This window comes from Zootoca vivipara, chromosome 1 (genome assembly GCF_965207765.1).
Source record: "Zootoca vivipara chromosome 1, rZooViv2.hap1.1, whole genome shotgun sequence".
In the NCBI taxonomy this organism is placed as follows: domain Eukaryota; kingdom Metazoa; phylum Chordata; class Lepidosauria; order Squamata; family Lacertidae; genus Zootoca; species Zootoca vivipara.
In genome coordinates this window covers 42,538,637-42,564,479 of record NC_142582.1, presented here as the reverse complement: position 1 = coordinate 42,564,479, position 25,843 = coordinate 42,538,637, and the positions used below count along the sequence as shown (strand labels likewise).

The 25,843-nt window shown below is 42.1% G+C and overlaps 1 protein-coding gene across 2 annotated transcripts in view; it reads right to left on the bottom strand.

The window, feature by feature from the left end:
- The window catches only part of SLC12A8 (solute carrier family 12 member 8), a 66,988-nt gene that overhangs the window by 24,183 nt on the left and 16,962 nt on the right, over nucleotides 1–25,843 (bottom strand). For both annotated transcript variants that reach the window (XM_035129407.3, XM_035129464.3), the window contains exon 6: nucleotides 5,612–5,725. In XM_035129407.3, coding sequence (XP_034985298.1) covers nucleotides 5,612–5,725 — 114 coding nt within the window. The remainder of the gene's footprint in view (nucleotides 1–5,611; nucleotides 5,726–25,843) is intronic.

Sequence of the window (25,843 nt, the reverse complement as noted above, 5' to 3'; positions counted from 1 at the left end):
CGAGTTTTCCCTGGGAAAGGAGCTGAGGCAAGGGGAAATCACCCGGACCAGTGCTTTCTAAGCACAGGGCAAGCGGAAGTGTGGGCAAGCTAAAAGTCAGTTCACGGTATCAATAATCATCACCTTCTTTGCTCTAACTTGGGCCTTTCATTCTTACCTCAGTTTTGCATTCACACAGTCGCAGTCCGTCATTTTTGTCTCAGCTCAAATGCTACCTTTCTCTGCTACCGAGACATTCTTTGATTGCTCTATCTCATTCCAACCCAAGAAAAGACACCCCAATCCAATAGTGTTTGGGTGTTGCTTGATACTTTTAAGTTTGTCCCATTCTGTAAAATCAGTTTCCTGTTAAAGGTTGTACTTTTAGCAGCGGCCACACCCTGCTGGGATGGAGGACTGATTCAGAGGCTCAAAGGCTAATGGAAATTGACTCTTGAGTACTCTGGAGAGTTTCCCAGTGGATGCAGACTGTGATCCTGTTTAGGCCCTGGTCCTCTTGTGGGACGGCAAGATGAGGATGATTGTTGATATAGTCACTCCCAAGGTCCTCTCCAATGCTGCAGGTCCATATAGCATCTTGGTTTATTAAGGTTTTGTGGGAAATGTTTATTTTTATGTACATAACTTAGAAATGATTGTGCAGTATATAAATGCCATAAACAAAGAGGTGCCTACTTCCAGCTTTGGCTGATTCACCAGCTATGTCTGTTCCTCAACCAAGATAACCTGTACAGTTTTGCATGCTCTAGCAACCCTTCGCCTAGATCACTGTAACACATTCTGTTTAGGATTATCCTTGAAAATTGCCAGAAAAGTGCAGGTAACACAGAATGCAGTTTCCAGAATAATGTTGGGTGCCTCTGTGTAATCTACCATAATGTCCATTCTTGCTGCCTATTCTAGTATCAGCTATGCTTGGATTTCAAAGGGGCCGTATTTGGGAATTCCTAAGGCTGCAATTCTAAAAACACTTACTGGAGAGACCATATCCTATTGAACCCAGGGAGACTCACTTCAGAGTAAACATGCTTAGGATTACTCTGCAAGTACATATTTCAGCCCAAATGAGCAAACTGTTTAATACATTTCTGCACACACACACACACACACACACACACACACACACATGCGTATATGGTTAAAAAAAAAATGCTGTCTTCCTACATCTGGAATGGCTTTCCCTCTCAGTATTTTTAAACTATCTGTGGTTGTTGTTGCAATCTTTCTGAACTAATTCAGTAAAATCAACATCTCCCACACCCACAACTTCTCATGCAACTCATGCAACAGTTTAATTGCTTGGATGACAGAGCCACTTCTTTACTATTACATTACAAAATGTTCGGGAAGAAAGCCAGTAGCTTCATCTGAAATGCTTTAAATATCTATTACAAAGAAAGGAGCAGAACTGCATGACATTATTGGCCGTGTGGCTATAAAATAAAGTAATATCACTGTTACTTACATCAGTGGAGCATGATAAACAAAAAATCCAAAGACACTGAGAATGAAATTTAATCCACAACCTTCAATTCATTACCGTATTGTTATTATTCTCTGTCCAAGCAGTCTCTAGAAATGACATGTTAGTCTGATTTAACTACACTGGAGCCAGATAGTGACTTAGTTGCAGAACTCTACGTTACCGTAAGTGAGACCCAACTATGACCTTTGGTTCTGGCATGCTGAAGTAGGAGCAAGACTGCTCCATCTGTGTAGCTAGAGTTGCAGTTGCCTCTGCCAGACTGTTTACGTTATTAGCTCTGCAATCCTAAGGTCCCTGGCAGACTGCCCCAGGGGCTATAGGGAGCACAGGATCTCTCTCTCCCCAAGGGCAGAAAAAAAGGGAAAGAGCTTTAACCATAGACAGAGATATCTGATGTCAGAAATCCTTTCTCCACCACCATTGAAACTTCTGCAGCCTTTCCCTTAACAACACTGGAGCTCCAATATTGGTAGGGCTACAAATTGGGGGTGGGGACTAAAGGAAGGACATAGTCTCCCTTTGCTGGATGAAGTAGTTGAACCACCTTCTGTTTCCATCTTCTTCCCACACTTGGAATTGCAGCTTAAGTTGAAGAATGGGCTTTGATTAGTCAGAACCTCATCTTTTTTTCATAGAAAGCAATGGCCTTTCTGAAAATATCGCTCATGTGGCTTTCTGTCATTTCAGAATGTCAAAGCAATTCCTTACTGTTACACTTACATTTATTCTCAACTTAACAGGTGCATCCAGGCATAAAACCAGCCACTGCAAACTCCAGTGCTGCTGAACTACACTCACTGGTAAATTACCGTAAGAGCAGGATTCCTTAAATCTACAAACTGTATTCAGTACCGCCCACATGAATCTGCCACTAAGATTATCCACCACAAATTGCATTTAACCAAATGTTTTGTTATGACGATATATTATAGACAGGTGCCAAGATCAATAAATGGGCAGTCTATGTCAAACACAAGAGAGGATAGGAGTCTAAATAAAAATGCAGGGAGATCTGAGTGAAAAACCTTTGGCTTGCAAGTAAAAAGTTTGCAAACAGTTTGTCAGATCTAGAATGGTTTACACCTGTGGCCCTCTGGGGAACCTGTGGCCCTCCAAGTGTTGTTGAACTCCAACTTCAATCATGCAGCCAGTCAATTGTCAGGGATGATGGGAGCTGCATTCCAACATCATATTGGAGGACTGCAGGTTCTTTAGGCCTGGTTTACACAGATTTTAGAAATAAGCAAAAACCTTGACTAGGGGCCAATCAGGGCCCCAGAGAACCATGAAAGAAGAGAGACTGGTGCTAGCTCTATATCCCGGGATCTTAAAGAATAACTTGCAGTACTAGCCTCCAAGTGAAAAGCGCCCCTCAGTCTATACAGCCCACCAAGGTCTTCATAAAGCTTCTTCTAATGTTTGTCTGGGAATATAAAACAAGAGCATTTGTCAAGCTCATCACAAGCCACAATACTTGGCTGGTGGTCTGGGTTTGGGTTGGAGGGTCACATGTTTAAGGCTTTCTTGAGAAGGGTGTTCAGGCATGGTTCACTTACCCACACAGCTTCATTTTCATCTTTGGCTATTTTAGACCGATGCCAAAAACAAAATTCTACGGAAATTCTATAGAATTCCTACAGAATGTTCAGACTAGGGAAATACCAAGTGACTGTTTGCCATGTTTGTTATGGGCTAAACAGTCTTAATCATAGCTGCCAAGTTTTCCCTTGTCTCGCGAGGAAGCCTATTCAGCATAAGGGAAAATCCCTTAAAAAAAGGGATAACTTGGCAGCTATGGTCTTAATGTGGAGTAAGTGAATGACAGTGTTGCATACATTTTAGAGTGGAAGCCGTGTTTGTTGCAGAAAAAAACAACAGAAAGTCCTGAGAAATTGACTACGCTTACATCACAATGTCGTCTGATTACGGTTAGGTCCCTTGAATATTACTACTACCATACTAACACTAATAATAAAAATAGTATGCTGTGGCTTCAGAATTAAAATCTGTTCTGGTGCCTGAGAAACTATCCAATTCCTCCTGTGGTTCTCTCTAGATACCTGTGTTTCTCTTGCTCTGAGTTGCTTTAATTCCAGCTCAATCTTAATTGTGCTTTTATCCTGCTCTGAGTAATACCCCTCCCCACTATATATAAGCGTCTGGTGACTTCTGTTTCAGTGTATTTGAAGAAGGGTGCATGCACACGAAAGCTCATACCAATGACAAACTTAGTTGGTCTCTAAGGTGCTGCTGGAAGGAATTTTTTTATTTTGTTTCGACTTGTAAAAAGGTTTAGGATCAAGTATACTTTCACCATTTTTTCTATCTTTCACTTTTGGTCCTCTTCATGGGCCTCTCTCTACTTATTCTTCTCCCCTTACTAGCTGAAACTGTTTTCTGAGTCAGTAGCTCATACCCCTACATTATTTTTGGGTTGCTGCTTATCTAGTTGTCTGTAGTTTGTGGCAATGTCAGGTTCCAAATGCTCAAGAGGGGTTCTTCTTAAGGCCAAGTTCCTGCAAGCATTATCTGAACACAGCTAGCTAGAGGAACGGGATGTTCATTTACACATGCCACTGACACACGGCCATCGTGAGAAGCTAAATGCTATAAAACATACTAGAAGAATAAAGAGGAAGCTGTTCGGTAGCAACCAAATTAATGACATTCTTAACACACAAAAATTGCACTCAGAGCATTTAGCATAGCTACTGGGTTTACTAGTACTAATAAAGTAATAATTCACCCATACTTTTGAAATAAATTATATCTGTTAGGTTTGGCTTCTTTCCTAGCTGCCAAGAATTAGGAAGAGTGAAGAACCATTTAACAACACTGAGGGTAATTTTTATTGCAGGACTCATAAATATTCTTCCTTATATACTTGCCTATGTTGGATGCAAAGCAACTATGCTTCGGCATTATGTATGGGGTTTCTCTTTGCCTCTCCCCCATCATTATCAATCTCTATCTCTAATTTTAGGAATAAACAATGGTCTCTGCTCAGGTACTAACCAAGCATGTAGTTGGAGATGAGCCAACAAACGTTCATGAAAGGCTCCTGAGCAATCCTAGCCACCATGTGGATCCTCTTGGGAAATTAGAAAAGAACAAGAAGCACAGAGCAAGAGTCAATGGACAGATCTCACAATGGAGGAATGTGAAAAAATGTGTTGTTTCCCCCAATATTTGTATTAGGGCCTGTGTTTTTTTAACTTGTTCATAGATGATCTGGAGTTAGGGGTGAGTAGTGAGGTGACATCGAATTAGTCAGGTTGGTGAAAACAAAAGGTAATTACAAATTGCTACAAAGGTGCCAAACTGGGTGAATGGGCAATAAAATGGCAAATGCAGTTCAGTGTCATCGTTTAAGCTGATGCACCTGGTGGTAAAAGAATCCTAATGAGCACACTGATGTGGTCTGAGCTGGTGGCAAAGAATCAGGAAAGGAAACTTGGAGTAGCTCAATGAAAATGTTGGCCTAGTGTGTGGCAGCTGTGGAAAAGGAGAAAACCACATGAGGGATCATTAGGAAAGGGATCTTAAAACTGCCAGCATCTTAATTCCACAGGTTTCAGGCCAACATTTATTGTGATAGGTTTCCAATTTATCTTTGGTGTGTGGCTCGTCTATTTCTGCAGTCGTGGAGTTTAATTATATTGATTTTATTGTTCCCCTGGGGGCATGGGCAGCGAGGTACAGAAACAAGCCAACAAATAAACAGCACGCAAAAACACTCCAGAACGTCCTGTGGGCAAGGCTGCCAATCCTGCTTCTGCTGCTTTCATCAAAGACATAGCAAGGAATACACAAGACATTTGAGAGGGGTGGGGAAAAGAGACTGAAAAGTCAAAAGAAGAGACAGAGATCTATGTAGAGTTCAGAAGTCATTCCTTTTTGCACAACCACCATTGTGTGTGTGTGTGTGTGTGTGTGTGTGTGTGTGTTGTGTTGAACTTTAAAGCAAACAGATATTGCTCCCAAATTTTCTTCACTAGAATAAGGACTGTAAAATTATGGTTTTAAAAAAAGCACAAGGGAGGTGTTTAGGATTCTGTATTTTGTAGCACACTTACAACCACAATAATTATTACCGTAAGTGCATCTTATACAATTCTACAGTACCTGTAGCAGCTGGGAAGAACACTCCAAACACAGTGAAGAAAGACTCCCCTGGGCTGTAGTTCGGCAGCGTGTTATTCAACATTAGCTCCTCCGAATAACCAACGAAACCATGTTCTGCATGTTTCAAAGTAAAAAAACACATGTTTAACGCCATAGCCTGCTGCAGTCTTTATTTATGCTCTCCTTATTTACATCCTCCCCAACATATGCTATCATAGCTGCCAAGTTTTCCCTTTTCTCGCGAGGAAGCCTATTCAGCATAATGGAAAATCCCTTTAAAAAAGGGATAACTTGGCAGCTATGTATGCTATTGTTTTCCATTGCTACTTATTTGCGGAGATGGTCTACTTTCCACGAACATCAGAAAAAGGCAACTGCATTGTTAATGAATCACAAAGATATGACAACAAATGTTGAAGGGGAATACAGTGGTACCTCGGGTTAAGAACTTAATTCTTTCTGGAGGTCCGTTCTTAACCTGAAACTGTTCTTAACCTGAGGTGCCACTTTAGCTAAGGAGCCTCCCGCTGCCGCCATGCCACCGGAGCACGATTTCTGTTCTCATCCTGAAGCAAAGTTCTTAACCCGAGGTACTCTTTCTCGGTTAGCAGAGTCTGTAACCTGAAGCGTCTGTAACCTGAGGTACCACTGTACCGTACTATGAAGTCTGAAATAAGACATCTATCATGTTTCTGGACTGTGGTGCTTTGGAATAAATAGGAAACAGTTCTTTTTACAACAACAACAACAACAACAACAACAACAACAACAACAACAACAACAACCACTCCAGCATGTATTAAAATCAGGGATAATTAACAAGCCTATTTTAATCATAAATTGCAAAGCCAGCAAAATTGTATCTTTAGAATATTCAGATCCTGATCAGTGTTGGAGCTGGTGATCTAGGGAGGCAAAGCATCAGGCTGCTCAGACTGAGAAGCTATTCCAGAACCAGGGGCTTATAGGACTGGTAGAATCTTATTTGCTCCTTGTATCACCTGATCCTACTGAGTTGGTAGCTGCAGCACTGCCCTCTGGCCACCCAAAGCAGTAGCGTTGCAGAAAACAAGCCAGCAGGTCCTTCGTTCAACCAGATGCTACAGTGATAAAGAGAGGAAGACACTTTGGTTCTGCAGCTCAGATTCCCAGTTTGAGACTACCTGACCCCTTACATTAGCTGACCTTCAATGATTATGGCCGGGACTGAGTATTTTCTTTTATTCTACAACAATGAATTGAATCTGTGAATTATTAGCATCTTTTCTTTTTTATTCAGCATTCAGAGAAAGGCATTGAAATAACAGTCATGTCTGGTTTTTGGGAATTGATTATATAGCATAATATACCCTACATCTGAGTGGTAGGTGGTTTACTACTTCTATAGTACAATAAAAAAATCATATGTACCCGGAAGAGGGTTTTTTTTGGGGGGGGGGGCTCAATTCAGTTCACATTCAAAGGCAAACTAAGATAATTCACACTTTCTGAAACAAAACTGAAAAACAGCCATCCATCAAAATTTGCACTTATCTGAGTTTTGCAATGCAGCTCTCCAGTCAATTAATGTGCACAAAAAACATAACTAAAGTGTGAATATAAATTCATACATTATTTGGGGGGGGCATGCATTGCATTAAGGGAAATCGGTTTGCAAAAATGTGCATATCAGGGGGAATTACATATAAAATATGTACAATTTGTACAGAAATTCTAACTTTTATTTATTTTAAAAAATCTGCAAACTGAAGTGGGCATGTGGGGAACTGAATCTAAGACTGGAAAAATGAGAAACCAGGAGAAGCTGAAATGGACAGCTATTCCTGCCTGGAAATAAGCTCTATTGTGTTCGATGCGGTTTACCCAAAGGGTAGCTCAGTTGGTAGAGCATGATCTCTTTATCTCAGGGTTGTGGGTTCGAGCCCCATGTTGGGCAAAAAGATTCCTGCATTGCAGGGGGTTGGCCTAGATGACCCTCATGGTCCCTTCCAGCTCTATGATTCTGTGATTCATCCCTAGCTATGTGTGTATAGGACTGCATCCTTAATCGCTTTTTTTCTGGCCCTGAAGAAATCTCACCTAACAGGCAAAGAGACTTGGGAAATGTCAGGTTTCTACTGGGACAGTTCAAGTTTATCTCAACTATTTCTGGATTTGAGGCAGGGTCTGGGCCCCTTGACATCTGGAAAGCCTTCAAGCAAAGTCACAGAGGTCAAACGAAGCTACACATTTCTGTGACCATCTTTTGCCTTCATGAAAAAGAAAAGGGTATCCTTCTTGATGCCTTAAAACGATAATCACTGATCCATGAAACCCGGGACTTGGCATCTATTATTCATGGCGTCTGCAGGCAGACTTTGCTATAAAACTTTACTGAAGGCTCCCTGGTAGGGGTTCCTTAGGCAGGGTCATGCACAGCAAGGAAAAGAATCCCAGAGGAAAAGAGGCTGTGCTCACATTCCACACACACACACACACACACACACACACACACAAACCGGTGTGTAGTGTGCCATTGCAAAAGAAGCAAATACCCCATAGCCTTCACTGACTTCTCTCAGCAAATGGACAGGAAACTTAGGAAATGTTTACGTTTCTGCCATTTTTAACTTCTGTGTAAGGGTGACTGGGTTTTTTAAAAAAACACCCACATATTTTGGGATGTTAGCGTGTTTAGTGCTTTGGAGTAAAGGACACACCTTAAAGGTTTGGAAGAGTTTGAGGTTTTGGCCGAATGCTTTGAGAACTTGGAAAACGCCTTGAGAGGTGAATCCGCTGCCAGTGAGCAGTGGTTATGCAGGGTGAGCCATTATGCAACTGCCGAAAGGATATCTACCATGCCAAGTTCTGCGAAGCCTGGACTTCATTACAGATTAGTCAAGTTTTGGGTCAAATTCAAAATAAGTCAGCTGACAATATTAAAGCTGAGCAAAGTGAAGGGAAAGCAGTAGTGCAAGACTCAACCATGCTATGCTGAAAATAGCCCAAAATGATGATGATGATGATGATGATGATGAAGACGACGACGACTGAACTATACAGTGCTTGCAATTCGGGGGAGTGGTGCGGAGTTTTGGATGTTGAAATAAAGCAGGTTTTTAAAAGCAGGACCTTCTACCATCATTCTGGAGACCTAGCTCAAGACTAAAAGATGCTGGAATAAGGGAGAACTCAGTTAAACTGGGCATTGAATAGGTCCCCCCCCCTTGTGTCACTGCAAGGAAAGCTGCTTCTAAAATGCTAAAAGAGAAAAGAAGACATTCTCTACAAACATTCTCACTATGCATTATTTCTTGTATATAGAAAGTATGATGAGAAGAGACATTAATACTAAATATATTATTGTTCTTGCTGTTAATTTATTACCTGCCCTTCAACCGATGGTCCCAGGGTGGGTAACCATAAAAAGCTATTTAAAATGTTGTTGAAAGGTCAGGAAAGCTAGTATCTGCTCAATGGGATTTAACATAGTTGAGAGGTTGGTTGTCTTTAGTATACAAAGGAAAGGATTCACCCAACGAGCCCACCAGCAGAAGCCCTGTGCAAATACTACTTGCGCAACAGGCTTTCCCAAGCCTCCTCCTGCGCATAGCTGCCAAGTACCCCGTTTTCCCCAGGAAACCCCCGTATTTTCTTACTGTTTCCCGCAGGTGTCCCGAATGGCAAAATACCCCGTATTCCCCCGGATTATGGAGCTCCTGCCAGCGGCCATGTTCTTCTGGTGCCGCACCGGCACCAGAAGTCGCTTCTACGTACTTCCGGACATGCATAGAAGCGACTTCCGATGCCGCTGTGCCCATTTCCAATGTGTCTGCAGCGCCAGACATTTCAATCTGGAACTTGGCACCTATGCTCCTGCGTACCCTTGAAATTGGCTCTGTAATGGGGTTGAGAGAATCCTCAGAACAGTGCACAGGCTGAGGGGAGGGGAGATTGTTCCATCTGGAAAGCTGCAGTGCTTGCATAGATGGTGCATTCATCATAGTGTGATGCTAAATTCTACCCATAGTGTTCAATTCATAACGTGGGAGATGCAAGAATTCAAGACAAAGCTACAGCTATAGACAACTTGATATAACTGCCCAGAGATGAGGGAAAGGAAGGCTATATTTGTTCAGAAGAAAACTCGGGTTTTTTAATCCTAACTTTTAGTGCTGATTCTTCATAATGGTTGAAGGTATTACAGCACCCAAGACAGAAAATCCAACCAGCATTTTTTCTCTCCCACCCAGTTAATAAGTGGCTAACAATTTTGCCTCCTTTTCAGCATGACCAAAGTTTTAGCCCCATGGATCTTTAAAGAAATGTACCAAATCTAACCTCTGCTGACACTGGGCTCAAACTAAATTATGACTAAGCATATTTCCCCCTAAAAGATAAATGCATGTACAGCAAAAATGCATACATAACAAGTATATCGGACAGGATGTACAAAGACTTCTTTCAGAGAAACCTGATCCTATTTCAGCATTAATTATACATTGCAGCAAATGGTTAGGAATCTTTAGGGCTCTGATCCTAACACATTTGGAAATAAAATCCATTATGAAGCAAGTCTGATTCATTTCATAGTTTTCTCCTAACTAAACATTTTTTTAAAAAAAAAATAGAATTACCGTGTAAATAGCTGGCTGAATAATCTGCAGCCTCTTTGATAATGGGGCGACCTATTTCCTTGGGGAAAGTGGTGCAATTTCTTGGAAACACTTGATTCCTACATCTTTATACAGTGGTACCTCGGGTTAAGAACTTAATTCATTCCAGAGGTCCGTTCCTAACCTGAAACTGTTCTTAACCTGAAGCACCACTTTAGCTAATGGGGCCTTCCGCTGCCGCCGTGCCATCACCACACTTTTTCTGTTCTCATCCTGAAGCAAAGTTCTTACTGAGGTACTATTTTTGGGAAACTCCCTTATTCCAAGCCACAGCTCTCAACCTTCCCTTTTTTTGCTGGAAATTCCCTTATTCCAGCGCCGTTTCCCGCTGCTATCCTGGATTGTTAGTTAGACCAGGGGTCAGCAACCTTTTTCAGCCGTGGGCCCTCAGACCATGTGATGGGCCGGACTATATTTTTTTGGGGGGTGGAAATGAACGAATTCCTATGCCCCACAAACAACCCAGAGATGCATTTTAAATAAAAGGACACATTCTACTCATGTAAAAACACACCGATTCCTGGACCGTCCACGGGCCGGATTGAGAAGGCGATTGGGCCGCATCCAGCCCACGAGCCTTAGGTTGCCTACCCCTGCCGTAGACTGTCCCCGGGACAGGTGAGGCTGCTGATCCCTTATTTTCAAATCCGAACGTTGACAGCTATGCATAGGGCTGTTGTTGAAGGGGTAAAAAACAATCTAACTGAGGCCCAGCCCTGAGAAAGGCTATTTGGCCTCCTTATCTTTTGATGGGAAAGAATGTGCTCCCTCAGATTAATGACGTGTTTACCCAAAAGGAAATTACCACCCTTCAGAAGCACTGACTGTTTGTTCCTTCCAAGTTACTGTTTGCTAATTCTGAGCTGATCTCCCAAACCTTCCCATTTAAAGTACAATACAATTTTCTATCAGTGGCCAGCTGCTCAGGGTTCCCCCATGTTAACCCTCTCCTGAAAGCTGCCCTGTAGGGGAGATAGAAGAATGCACTCCACCTGTTGCCCCAGCTGCTGTCAATGCCAGTGAAGTGGGAACAGTTTGCTATTTAGGTCACACTGCATCATTCATGTGCAGAGAGACAAAGGGGGCTTCTTTTAACATGCAGGCAACTACATTATTACTGCAGGACCCCCGGGGTGACTCATCTCTAGCTACAGCACGCAAATATTTTTATGCCCACAATTCCAACGGGAAGATCATGTCTGTACACAAACTCAAGCCAAGGGAGAAACCACATCAATTCTGCACCTGCATCTGTATAATTCAGCACAGGCAGTGCTACGTATATTTGGCAATTTCTATGATTATACCACACAAATACAGAAAACAGAAAAGGACACAGATTTGGGCAATCTGAGAATCTCAGCATTCATTAAAAAAAAAGCACATGTTACTAGCCCGTGGGGCTTGAAAGTGTGTGTAAAATACCCGCTTAAATCTTACAAACCATAAGGGAGGATAAATGGTTTCCCCAGTGCCTAGCGAGCAGGACTTCTGTCCTCCTTCTCAGGACAGGCAGAAACACAACAAATTACGACAAATGAGCAATAAATAGCACAATGTGGGCCAGTCTTGCATTATTTGCATAGGTTAAAGAGTTCAGCAATTTAATGGTGCCGAATTTGGGGTGCATTAGCATTTTTTATTTATTTGAAACGTTTGTATTCCTTGCCTCTCCTGATATTAGAAGCCAAATCAGATGTTACGTGGCATGTGTGGCTGCCACCAAGAGCTGCAACCTGGTGGCTTTTCTCCACAACTCCCAGGTACTATCTAGTGATGACACTGCAGCCCTTCTCTCACTGGTAAGGTGGGGGCTGGAGGGGTGGAATTATAAACACAATGGCATTATTTTGCTAGCCAATATTGAGCAGATGAGGGGGGGGAGTCTGCTCTGAAGGCACATCTGTTGACGTGTGACAGCAGCTATATTATACTTATTAGATTTGCTAGTTGCTTTATCTTGCTCAAAGTGACCCAAAGCAACTTACCACTACCAACCCACCCAACCAATATGCCATCAGACCTGGTGTTATTGGGCCTTAGGATCAACAGAGGGGGCCCTCTAGGTGATGCTGCCACCATTGAGTGGAGGCCTTCTTATTGGCAGTTTCCCCATTTGTGGGATGCCTTCCCTGGTGAGGTACACTTGTCTCAGAAATCTTTGCATTGATGGGACTTGTTTGTAGAATGCAGAGCCATATCTTTAAGAAATGGTGATCCTCTGATGTATATGGCCCCTTGGGGTTGTTTTTTTAATTAACCTGTGTAAGACAAAGATATAGCAAAATTCCAGCTTAAACTGAAGAAAGTAGGAAAAACCACTGGGCCAGTAAGATACAATCTGAATCAAATCCCTTATGAATACACAGTGGAAGTGAGGAACAGGTTTAAGGATTTAGATTTGGTGGACAGAGTGCCTGAAGAACTATGGATGGAGGCTCGTAACATTATACAGGAGGCAGCAACGAAAACCATCCCAAGGAAAAGGAAATGCAAGAAAGCAAAATGGCTGTCCAACGAGGCCTTACAAATAGCGGAGGAGAGGAGGCAAGCAAAATGCAAGGGAGATAGGGAAAGATACAGGAAACTGAATGCAGATTTCCAAAAAACAGCAAGGAGAGACAAGAGGGTCTTCTTAAATGAGCAATGCAAAGAAATAGAGGAAAACAATAGAATGGGGAAAACCAGAGATCTGTTCAAGAAAATTGGAGATATGAAAGGAACATTTCGTACAAAGATTACCATAATCAAGGACAAAAGTGGTAAGGACCTAACAGAAGCAGAAGACATCAAGAAGAGGTGGCAAGAATACACAGAGGAATTATACCAGAAAGACATGGAGGTTTCGTACACCCCAGGTAGTGTGGTTGCTGACCTTGAGCCAGACATCTTGGAGAGTGAAGTCAAATGGGTCTTAGAAAGCACTGCTAATAACAAGGCCAGTGGAAGTGATGATATTCCAGCTGAACTATTTAAAATTTTAAAAGATGATGCTGTTAAGGTGCTACACCCAATATGCCAGCAAGTTTGGAAAACTCAGCAATGGCCAGAGGATTGGAGAAGATCAGTCTACATCCCAATTCCAAAGAAGGGCAGTGCCAAAGAATGCTCCAACTACCGCACAATTGCGCTCATTTCACACGCTAGCAAGGTTATGCTTAAAATTCTACAAGGCAGGCTTAGGCAGTATGTGGACCGAGAACTCCCAGAAGTACAAGCTGGATTTCGAAAGGGCAGAGGAACCAGAGACCAAATAGCAAACATGCGCTGGATTATGGAGAAAGCTAGAGAGTTCCAGAAAAACATCTACTTCTGCTTCATTGACTATGCAAAAGCCTTTGACTGTGTCGACCACAGCAAACTATGGCAAGTTCTTAAAGAAATGGGAGTGCCTGATCACCTCATCTGTCTCCTGAGAAATCTCTATGTGGGACAAGAAGCTACAGTTAGAACTGGATATGGAACAACTGAGTGGTTCAAAATTGGGAAAGGAGTACGACAAGGTTGTATATTGTCTCCCTGCTTATTTAACTTATATGCAGAATTCATCATGCGAAAGGCTGGACTAGATGAATCCCAAGCCGGAATTAAGATTGCCGGAAGAAATATCAACAACCTCAGATATGCAGATGACACAACCTTGATGGCAGAAAGCGAGGAGGAATTAAAGAACCTTTTAATGAGGGTGAAAGAGGAGAGCGCAAAATATGGTCTGAAGCTCAACATCAAAAAAACCAAGATCATGGCCACTGGTCCCATCACCTCCTGGCAAATAGAAGGGGAAGAAATGGAGGCAGTGAGAGATTTTACTTTCTTGGGCTCCTTGATTACTGCAGATGGTGACAGCAGTCACGAAATTAAAAGACGCCTGCTTCTTGGGAGAAAAGCAATGACAAACCTAGACAGCATCTTAAAAAGCAGAGACATCACCTTGCCGACAAAGGTCCGTATAGTTAAAGCTATGGTTTTCCCAGTAGTGATGTATGGAAGTGAGAGCTGGACCATAAAGAAGGCTGATCGCCGAAGAATTGATGCTTTTGAATTATGGTGCTGGAGGAGACTCTTGAGAGTCCCATGGACTGCTAGAAGATCAAACCTATCCATTCTTAAGGAAATCAGCCCTGAGTGCTCACTGGAAGGACAGATCCTGAAGCTGAGGCTCCAATACTTTGGCCACCTCATGAGAAGAGAAGAATCCTTGGAAAAGACCCTGATGTTGGGAAAGATGGAGGGCACTAGGAGAAGGGGACGTCAGAGGACAAGATGGTTGGACAGTGTTCTCGAAGCTACGAACATGAGTTTGACCAAACTGCGGGAGGCAGTGCAAGACAGGAGTGCCTGGCGTGCTATGGTCCATGGGGTCACGAAGAGTCGGACACGACTAAACGACTAAACAACAACAAAGACAAAGAATCTATGCAAAGAGAGCTTAGTTGCCATTTTGCTTGAAAGAAAATGGGTTATACAGTAGAATGCTGAATTTAGAGTAGGAAAAAAGGGAAAGACAGAAAAGAAAGTTGGTTTTGCAAATGGAAAAGGAAAAGGAAAAAAAAGCTTAGAAGGAGAAACACTGTGACAAAACCTTTTCAAAGCTAACTGTTGGCTAGTCCAGATGGAAAATTTCTTAAATGCACAGATAAAAGATTAATTAAAATGAAAGAAAACAAAGCTTAACAATGGTAGAGAATAATGCCATTTTATTATCGTGATGGAAATGGTAAAAGCTTGAGAACAGGGAATGGAACTTTAAGATACCGTCTGCCCAACCCACTTTATTGACCAACTCCCATCCTATGACCAACGTCAGAGAGAAAACAAGTCTATCAAAATAGATTCCTGTTGTTTTTCTCAATTTTAAAGTATCTCACTATATCCTTAGCACTTCCCAAGTTGTTCAAAGAGGTATTTCTTTCCACCAGATTCTCTTTCAAGTCCTATCTTATTAAGCGATAAAGCAAACAGGTGCCTTTTGTGATTATCACCTAACGTATGTCACCGATCCTATTTCTGAAGAATGATTTACGAACTGAAGGCAGAGGTGGAATTAAAAACACACAGCAGAAAAAGTTATACAAGCAACTGATGGGAGCCATGCTTGAAAAAGAACTTCTAAATTGTTTGGGCAATCGAAACTTTAAAGCTTATGCACTTACCTAAGAGTAATATATATCACTATAATGACTAGAAGTAAAGCATAGGTGCTAGAGGCAACTAAAAGCTTTTGGGGAAAGTGGCAACGGTGGTGCAAGTAGATAACTAAAACACAAGTGGAAACAACTACCCATGCTCTTTTAGAATCAAACTGCTAACCTGTTGCATACTTACCATATAATTATTGTTATATGGCAGAGCATGAAACTGATATGCAAGCTGGGTTGGCCCAAATCTTATTTTGGCCATGTAAATATGAGTGGTGCTTAATGCAATTCTTTGTTGAGGCAAAGAATGGGAGCATTCATTTTGTAAGGCTTTGAAATGACTCCATTGGCCTAGACAGCTACAGCTTTTGTCATATGAATATACAAGGAGGCCATACATTGAGATCAAACACTGGTCTATCTTGCTTAGCACAGCCAGGTGCAGGAGAAAGCAATGCTGTATCTCTACTGCACAATTCCCATCTGCCACATCCAGCATGGCCAACGATCAGGAATGATAGAAATTGTAGGAGGACAGAATAACATCTATCCATGGCCTAGTCGAATATTATTTTTCATCCACATAGCAGGGAGTGAATCTGGGACCTCCTGCATGAAAAAGTATGTGTTCTACCATGTAGTTATAGGCCCTAGCGCATCAGCCAGGACATATTCAGAATGCCAATTAAGACATCCTGCCTCCCATACACCATATGAATCAGATATTTAAATATATTTATCTATCCATTTGATTAACATTCTAGCACAAATTTAACAACAGCTAAAAAAACATAAATGGGGTGAAGCCTCGCACATTAAAATGCTTCACATTTCCACAATTACAGCGAAGCAGACTTCACATTTTATGCAGGGCAACTCTACGCATGTTTCCTGGGAAGTAAGCCCCATTGTGTTCAACAGCCTCACTTGTGTGCTTGGGACTGCAGTGCTAATCTTAAATCAAAGGGGAGCTCAAGAGAGGTGTGTTTTGATCCAGGAGCTCAATGCTTGCAAAGTTTTATTTTCCTCAGCCGATGCTATTCACAGCTATGAAACTTTGCGGAGATTGTAATACCCATTATGGAGTATTGGCTTGGTTAGGCAGCAGGAATCACCTGACCTCGGGTCAGTTGCATCACTGCTGCTTACCATGACATGGAGGCGAAGGAGGAGGCGAAGGACTAGTTAGTAGGGTGCAAACACACCAGAGGGAGCTCCAGATGAGCCTATCTCACTGGCACCTCGCTCCTCTCTCTACCTCTGGGTAAGCAGCAGTAATGCAACTGACCAGGTTAGTTGTGTGCCCATGGGCATAGCTGGGGGGGAGGGCAGGGCAGGGCAGCTGCCTCCCCAGATCAAGGGAAACAATAGAAATATTTAACTGACCAATCATGTTGGTTCTGCTCCCCCTAACAAAAGTCCTGCCCCCCAACCAAATCTTGCCCCCCCAATCAAAATCCTGGCTATGCCCATGTGTGTGCCACTGGCCCAACCACACTAACTACTACCGCCTTTGTTATTTGGATTTTAAGTGAGAAAACTAAAGCAAACTACAAAGTGATAGACAGCTATGTACAGTGGTACCTCGACTTACAAACAACTCGACAACCGAATTTTTCAACTTACGAATAGGGGTTATGGCCACGCGCTTACGAATGTCTTGACATCCGGAAAAAAACTGCGGCGGTTTTAGATAGGGATTTTTCGACTTACGAATTTTTAGATAGGGTCGCTTTGACTTACGGATTTTCCCGTTTTCAATGCATTCCTATTGCGTTTCCAATGGTGTTTGTCGACTTACGAATTTTTCGACTTACAAAGGTGCCTTCGGAACGGATTAAATTCGTAAGTCGAGGCACCACTTTATTAGTGTTCTGTCTGCCGAAGGGAGATGTGTTCGTATGTACTGAAACAGTTAAATGTTCCTCCCATCACTTCTGCCTCTAAAGTAGATTTACCCATTAGTAAATCTTTTATTTTAGTGATGATCTGGCTCTGGAATATCTACTTCAGAGATCCTGCAAGCCTCTGTGGGCTTGTCAATGTAAGTCCCCCTAACAATGTTATCATTAAAAAGAAATACGTCTGCACTGCAATCCGGACTCCAGACAATTGGCAGGTAACCAGTTAATAAATTTCTTCGCCAGACTGTTGAATAGACTGGCCTATGGTCAAGAGTGATGTCACATCAATTCAATGCGCTATAATTGGAAAAATGTGGGTGGAAGCAAGCAGGGTGGGTTGTTGTTTTTTTAAAATAAAAATAAAAGATCACATTAGCAGTCTCCTACTTTGTTCACCCATGGTGTCTACCTTGTTCAGTAGCTGCATGGGATTTCTTTTGCTGTTTTTGTTCAGTAGTTTTGCAGCTCAGGAATTCAATGCCAATTTCCAGATGTATTTCAAGTCACGAGCAATCGAGAGGGCAATGTCTGGGTGGTGTGTGTGATTAGTTGCATATCAACATCTTTCTCCATACCGTATTTTTCAGTGTATAAGACTAGGTTTTCCCCCTAAAAAATAATGTCAGAAATTAGGGGGCTTCTTATACTCTGGGCCATCTCCCCCCCATTTTCTTAAATCTGAGTCCCCCCAAAATAGGGGGCGTCTTATACATGGGGGCATCTTATAGACGGAAAAAATATATTTTACATATATGTCGCATACAATGTCCCTATGCATTCTCTTTCAAAACTGTGTCGAACTGTTTAGATCCTGAAATGTTAAAGAAATGTTTTAAAGCATGTAGCTTTCCACACCCCCAGAGTGTGGGTGTGAGTGTCTTCTGGTGTTCCACCCAAGCTCAGCAGACATCCTGCTAACATTTCTTTCTTTGCAGAAATCCTTAACGAAAGATAACTTTAATTTACAATTGGCATTAGTGTTTCTTTTTGCTACTAAGTGCCCCACTGCCTCTCAGCGTCAGGTTAACACTATGCATTATCTCTGCTGAATCCCCAAAACATAGAAAAAAAATAAGTGACCTATATTCTATTAAACACACACACACCCCTTCTTCTCTTTCCAGTAAACAAATATTAATAATGTCATTAACAAAAAATTGTACAAAAAATAACCCCATGGTAAATTATAATGTAAGGTGGTTAAATAATCCACAATAACAGCACAGCAAAATAATGCATTCATGAAATAATGCAGCTAAGAGTCACAGAACTGGAAGGGAACCATATTGCCATTTAGAATTATGTGTCAAGCTGCCCCAAATGACATTGTATTTGCACAAGAAAGGCACATTATGACTTGTTATTGTTTGTGCTTTATACACCCTTTCACCTCGTTAAAAGCTTGTATCTCACATGAATACACGAAGTTGCCTTAAACTAATACTCTTCATGTTAGTAGTTTGTACACGTGTCTGGCATACTTTGAAGAGTGGCAGGGTATTTTATATATATATATATATATATATATATATATACACACACACACCTGCAAGAATACAGATCACGTTAATCAAATTGTGTGGCCAGGTTTTAAGGCAAGATATTATTGTGAAGGCTAACACTTCCCTGAAATTCTCTGTTTAGGCGCACAAAACCATATGTCTTACATAGAACAACTGTCTCTAGGTGGAAGACTTGGGGAAGAAAGTGATGGGATTGCATTTGTATTTGTACATGAAAAATTCCTTGGGTTCATTTCAATTTCAGGCCGAATTGCCGCAGGCATAAGCAACACAATCTCGCTGGGAATAATGGAACAATACAGGGAAGCTAGTAAGATCTTTATCACAGTAGAGAAGTGCAAGTGACTGGCAGATGAATTTGATGTAGAACTTAAAGCACCTAGAGAAACGATTGCAGCCTTAACCTGCTTCCTACTGCAACATTCAATATTGTTCTTTTCACTTGGAAAGAACTGATCTCTTTTTATACCCGCTGACTTTATCTGTTAAAAGTCAGTTAAAAGTCTGATGTTTTCAAAATCATGCTTGCTACAAACATTTAAAATATAAATTAACTTGTGTTATGTTTCAGCAGATGTGCACACACAGCCATTTTCAGCATGAAATATGAATTTATGAAATAAAATGCTGCATTACAGAAAGTGCTTACATAACTGACATTGCAATGTGTGCAGAATAGCGCTTGGTAAAATGTTTAAGCTGCCCACAGGATTTGTTGCACAATAAAAACAGAGTGCTTCCTTTCTTGGCGCCTGAGTGAGGGGAAAGCGACATGATTTTGTTTGTACTGAACTGCAAAATCATAGCAAACCTGCAATCCTAAACCCATTTACTTGGGAACTGTTGTTGGCATCCAGCTGTCTTGAGAGACAATGGTACGCCTCTGGCGGTGAAGTCAAATTTCTGCATTGGCAGCACCAAAGTGACCTCCCTGAGACACAAACGTAGGCAGTGTCCTGGGCTGCCCAGATGACAAGACTCCTCTCTCAGCCTCACTAATGTGGTCCCAAGGAAAGCAGAGCAATATGTTTGGCACCAGCTTGGCTGCAGGTGTTGCTGGAAGGAAGTGTACAAGGCACCATCCAACCGTCTTAGGGATTCCACTCCTGATTTGTGTAGGGTTTACTCCTTAGCCTTTTCTTCTCCCAAAGATATCCCGCAAGGCAGAGTAGGTTTAGGACCAGAGTTTTCCTTCTCCTAGATGGGCTAGCTTCCCAGGTTGACAAGTCCCATCTGACCCTCACTTCCCTCTACACACATGCAGAAACCACCTTCTTGACTGTTGGACCCAGTATTGGTCTCGTCCACTCAATCTGCTGGAGCTTGCCATCACATGCAGGGAAAATGCCTAACTCACCAAGGTTTTGAGACCCATAGGCTACCCTCACCTGGTTCAGCAAGCCAGTTGAAGCCGTTCCTAGGGTGTGGCCGCTGTCACATGCTGACAGCTTCTAGGAGCCACAGGTGAGAGCTGAGTGCAGGGTGGGGACCAAAGGTGGACAAACTACCCCCAGAAGGAGCACGACATGTCCCCCATCAGAGGTACTACCCCTTCCATAACACCCCACACACCTACCTGGGAATAAGCCCTAATGAATTCAATGGAACTATCTTTTGAGTAGACATGGTTAGGATTGCCACAACAGATGGTCTGGGGCATTAGCTACTTCATTAACTTTTGCAGCACAAGACTAATAGGGCTACCCCTCTGGAAATTCATTAATTCTGAAAAGGAACACGCAGGGAAGGAAATTGATTTGAAAATATCTGCTGATGGCTGAGGCACGCACGTATATCCTGCACTGTGAAAGACATTGAAAATTACATATAGTTCTGCATCAGTGAACAAGGATACAGAAAATAGACATGCCAAGTAAACCAACTGCAGCAGAACAGAAAAAAACCAGATGAAAGTGTGAAGGAATGGCTGAATGGATTCAGGGATGTTCTTGCATCCCTAATCTCAATTTGGTGCTGGGTTTGTTTGCTTGCTTACTGCTGTTTTGTTTTGGCTTGTGCAAGGTTATAAATGTACCAAAACACATTCACCATCTGCATTAGCGATTCTGAGCATCCACTTGCCTAGATTCCTTTGTTAATGATGTTTGCTGATTCTCAACTTTATCCAGGACATAGAAAAAGAGGAAAAGATAAAAAATAGCATCTTTAGCATTACCATGTATGGCAAATAGTTACCAATTTGGAATGATCAGAAAACATAAAACAAACCAGATGTTCCTGTCCTAACTTTATCAGATATATAAATATCCAATTAAAAGTCCTAGCAAGAAACACAAAGAGAAACTTTTTTGCTTAAAAACAAAATGCCTGCAACATCAGTTTCTTCTTAAATCTTTCTTGTGAAACAAAACAATACCCAGCAACAAAAAAATGTTGCAAATTCTTAACAGATTTTGTCTAGAAGGAATAAAAAAAGCCACCTACTTTTTTATTTACATCCTTACATAGCTTTGTTTTAATAGGATTCCTAAAAATAATTGACAAAACAGGAAAATGAATGCCTCTGTGCAAAGTGTTGCTTGGAAGGAATCACAGAATTACAGAGAAATGCTAGGATAATGAAAACTAGGAAATATTATTAGGAAGGACTCTTAAAGTTCTTTATTTCCATTTTGGTACTTTACTAAGAGTCCTTGAAAATAAACTGCAGCACTGCCTACAGGATTTCCTGGGCTCGGTTCTGTACTTGGTTTAAAGAACACGCTTCCTTTTGGGTGTGTACATAGGTCCTAATTAGAAATGCCAGGCTGCTTGAAATTTTTGCAATTAGTGCCCTATGACCCAGTGGGAATTGGAGCCCTTTCATCCACACCTTCCCTAAGTGTGAATATGAAAGAATACTACATATCCCACTAGGCTTTTATCTTGCACGATGCAAGCACACTAATATAAGATGGAAAAGAAATCTAGTCTTCTGCCCATTCCCATTTTCAAGAGCAAGGGTTTGCGTTTTCAATGCAGGGGTTCCCATTGCAAAAGAAAGGGAGAGAGGATAAAATTATTTGCATAAATTTGCATGTGGTGCTTTATATGGATTGATGCCAATGTTTAAATTATATAACTTAAATAGAAATACAATTCATCTCACCATAGTAGGGGAGACTGAGGCTAAGTGACCTATGTGCCTACTGTAGCACATAATTCTCCACAGACCACATGCCTTACCCCAGGGCCAACCAGAGACGTTGTGTCGCTGTAGGCAAAACATCCCGCCGCCACCACACATGCCCCTGGCCAGCCCCATCACCACAACTGTACCGTCACCTGTCACAATGCAGCACAGCAGCAAGGGCAACAGGGCTGTTCTGGTGGCACTGGTGAAGCCCCAGTAGGCCTGGAAGCAGCAGGTGGGGAGGTCGGATCCACCACTTGAAGCAAATGGCTTTGCCTCACCTAATGCACTGGCTGCCCCTGCTTACAGCCCCAGATCTGCATCCTTCTCGACTGTTTTTGCCTGGACAGAATGTGTATTTGCCAATGCTTTTTGCTTGCCTAGGTGGAAGATGGAGAGGGCCGCGTGAGTAAATTTATATTGGTTGCTCCATCCAATTTTGCTCCTGGTTCTGCCCACCATTGGGCAAATGGCCACTGGAATGTGACTCTTTGGCTGACGAAGGTTCCCCACGCCTTCCTTAGTGTATAATGCAATGTAGATTCTTGTACGACGTATCTCAGAATGGAGAAGTTAGATCTAGCTCTGGCTTTCAGGTGTTGGGAAGCAAAAGAATTACGGAGGAAGGAAACCACATGCTTTCCTTAAAAAATGAGTATCTTAATACATAGGTGGGAAACCCTGTGGCCCTTCAGATATCTCTGCCCTACAATTCCCATGGGGTATGTGGGCTGGGTACGACTGGACATGGAGCCACTGGTTCTCAACTCTTGGCTTATAATGAATAGATACAAATAGTTGTGTCCAATTTGGTAGAAAGGAGAATGTGCAGCTCGTATCCAGGCACAAAGAAGGTTACTTTGATCACAGTTCTCTCTTCTAGGAATCTGGTCCCTCGCTGTCAGCTTGCACTTTGTCCTAAAAGTTTTTTTAACCTTGGAAAGATCCACTTCTTCACATGTGCCTAGGATTGTGAGGAACTCTGTCTCAAATTAAGCTATAATTGTTCTCCTCTGAAGTTTCCCCTCTTTTTATCTGTCTTCCTTTTCAAGCATAACCTCCAAACAGCTGAATCTGAGCACCGTTAAAATGAATGCACTACATACATTTGCACTGATATGTTCCAGAAGGGCATTTAGGGAGAAATCCTATCTCACAGCTAGGGAACAGGGAGGTTGAATGTAATGAAAGGACCACCACGTTTGAAACCCTACTGTTCATGACAGCCAGGGCAAAGGGGGGAGGGGCAGAGCTTTCCAAACCATGTGTGTCAGCTGCAGTGTGTAGGTATGTCACATGAATGCTCCCCTCGCTTCTTCCGGGGCTGGAAAGGAGTTAGTTTAACATCCAGTTTGCTAGTAAAAGTGAATTATTGTGTCGCGAAATGATGCATGTCTACAAAGCGTGTCACCAACATGAAAAGTTTGGAAAGCTCAGGGAGGTAATTCTACTAATTTTTTGCTGTGTGAGCTGCAGGCTGTTGCAGTAGAAAGGTGCAGATCAGGCCACTCTCTGGCTACTGGGCTGGTTTAGGTTGCAGCAGACCCATGGCCAGCCCATCTCTACCCAACAGCCACTCCTTTTCTGAGGCTACAGCCACTGGGAACACCAGAACCAATATCCTGTCAATACCCCATGCTGTTGGTAGGCAAAGGGGGGTGGCAAAGGCTGTGGTGGTGGAGACCCACTCACCAGCAGAAACTAGTGGAAATAAGCCTCCACTACTCCTAACCCTACCAATCACCTGCACAGATGAGGGGTTAAGATTGTTTTGTAAGTCTGAGTTTGTGGATGGGTTATGTTTTTGCTGCTGGTGGCGATTGTTGTAGGTCATATCTTCCACTTGAAGAACCCTGGGATTCACATGATTGGCATTGCCTACCCCTCCCTGTGAATTGGGATAGAAATGCAATGCCTTCTGATTCATTTTCAGGAATCATCCCATTGTTCCATTCCCAGTTCTGCAAAACCAGAACATCCTTAGGGATGAAATAATGTAAAAAGCTGCTAGTATGTGTGCCCTTCAATAGCAACAGAGATCTCCTCAAGACAACTGCACAGGCACTAAGAAAAAGGTGTGCCATTTCACATTTAACAAGCTAATGTTTATCAGCTAGCTATCTACCAAAATCTACTTGTTCAGACAATATTTTCCCACCTAGGATGATAATTATGAATAGGCCTCAAGCTCCTATCCTGACCCCACTGCAAGTAAAAGTGACTGAACTGAGAATTACTACATTCAATCCCCTAGCCCCCAAAATCCTTGGAGACAAAGCTCACTCTTTAGAAAGTTTAATCTCATAGGCTCTAATATCTCCCTGGTCAATTGTTCATTTCTCCTCTTATTCAAGGAAGAAGAGCAGAGAGTGCATACATTTGAGGTCTGCTTCTGATCTCCTCTTCCAAATGACAATCCTGGGGGGGAATGGGAGTGAAATGAAATATACTGTCCAGAAAGACCCACAAAGACGCCAGAACTTTACGCTCTGTGAAAAAGATGCAGCTGTTTTAATGTGACCTAGCAACAAAATCAAACAGGAGTTCATTTACTTCCAGGATTATACAATGTAGACAGATTATTTTAGGGAAGAACTTATACAGGAAGATGGGAACCCCATCTGAGAAAACCCTCTAAATGTAAAAATGTGTCTCTGCCTTGAAATTCTAAAAATAAAAGCAACAAGGGGAAGGAAGTGACTGAACAGTGGGATAATATTGGTGTGTATGTGTGTGTGTGCAGTTGAGGAAATGGGAGGGATACAGCAAGGAAACTCCACCCAAGCATAATCACATAGTAGAATTCATTTGAGAACCAAAAGGAGGGTGTACACAAGTCTGGATGTGAGTTTATTCCCCCCTGGAAAGTTTAAAGGGGGGATATTTTAAAGTAAGATGATTGTGATGAGTAAGTTTAAAATGTGTTAAAATGCGTTTTGTCTCTCTGTGACACCCTAAGAGCTTGGTGAAAGCTCTTTTAAAAGCCTAATTAGTATTGGTTTTATATTTTTAAGAGCAGTATTAGGAGCAATATTAGGGAAGCGGGTGGTGCTGTGGGTTAAACCACAGAGCCTAGGGCTTGCTGATCAGAAGGTCGGCAGTTCAAATCCCCACAATGGGGTGAGCTCCCATTGCTCGGTCCCAGCTCCTGCCCACCTAGCAGTTCGAAAGCATGTCAAAGTGCAAGTAGATAAATAGGTACCACTACAGCGGGAAGGTAAACGGCATTTCCGTGTGCTGCTCTGGTTCACCAGAAGCGGCTTTGTCATGTTGGCCACATGACCCGGAAGCTGTACGCCGGCTCCCTTGGCCAATAACGCGAGATGAGTGCCACAACCCCAGAGTTGGTCACGACTGGACCTAATGGTCAGGGGTCCATTTACCTTATAGTTAATACTTATCAGTATTTCCTACAGAGGCTGATACTTGTAAATAAAATCTTCTAGTTACAAGTGGAGAGACCACGATGCAGCAAAACAAATGGTTTTGTAGATGTGCTGTATCACTTAACTGAAACTTGTATGGTTAGAACACCACCCATATTCTGAAAAATGTCAGAATCAGATTCCATTGTTCTGCATCCTCACGTTGATTATCATTCCCATTAGATCCCTATATAAAATTATCAATTATTTGATTGCATTCTAAATCACATCAAAGCTCCTGGGAGAAGTTTCCATATGGACTTGCTTAAAGTACAACAGCAGCAAACTACTAATAATGTGTTAAAAGCTCAGAATAATTATTGGGGGGCAAGATGCTACATGCAAATAGTATTGAAGCTAGATAGCAATCTCTTGCACAGCTGCAGTAGCTACTGTTATTTTTAGCATTTATTGACCATTTGTCTTTGTTAGAAAAGAACTCTTTAAAAAATCT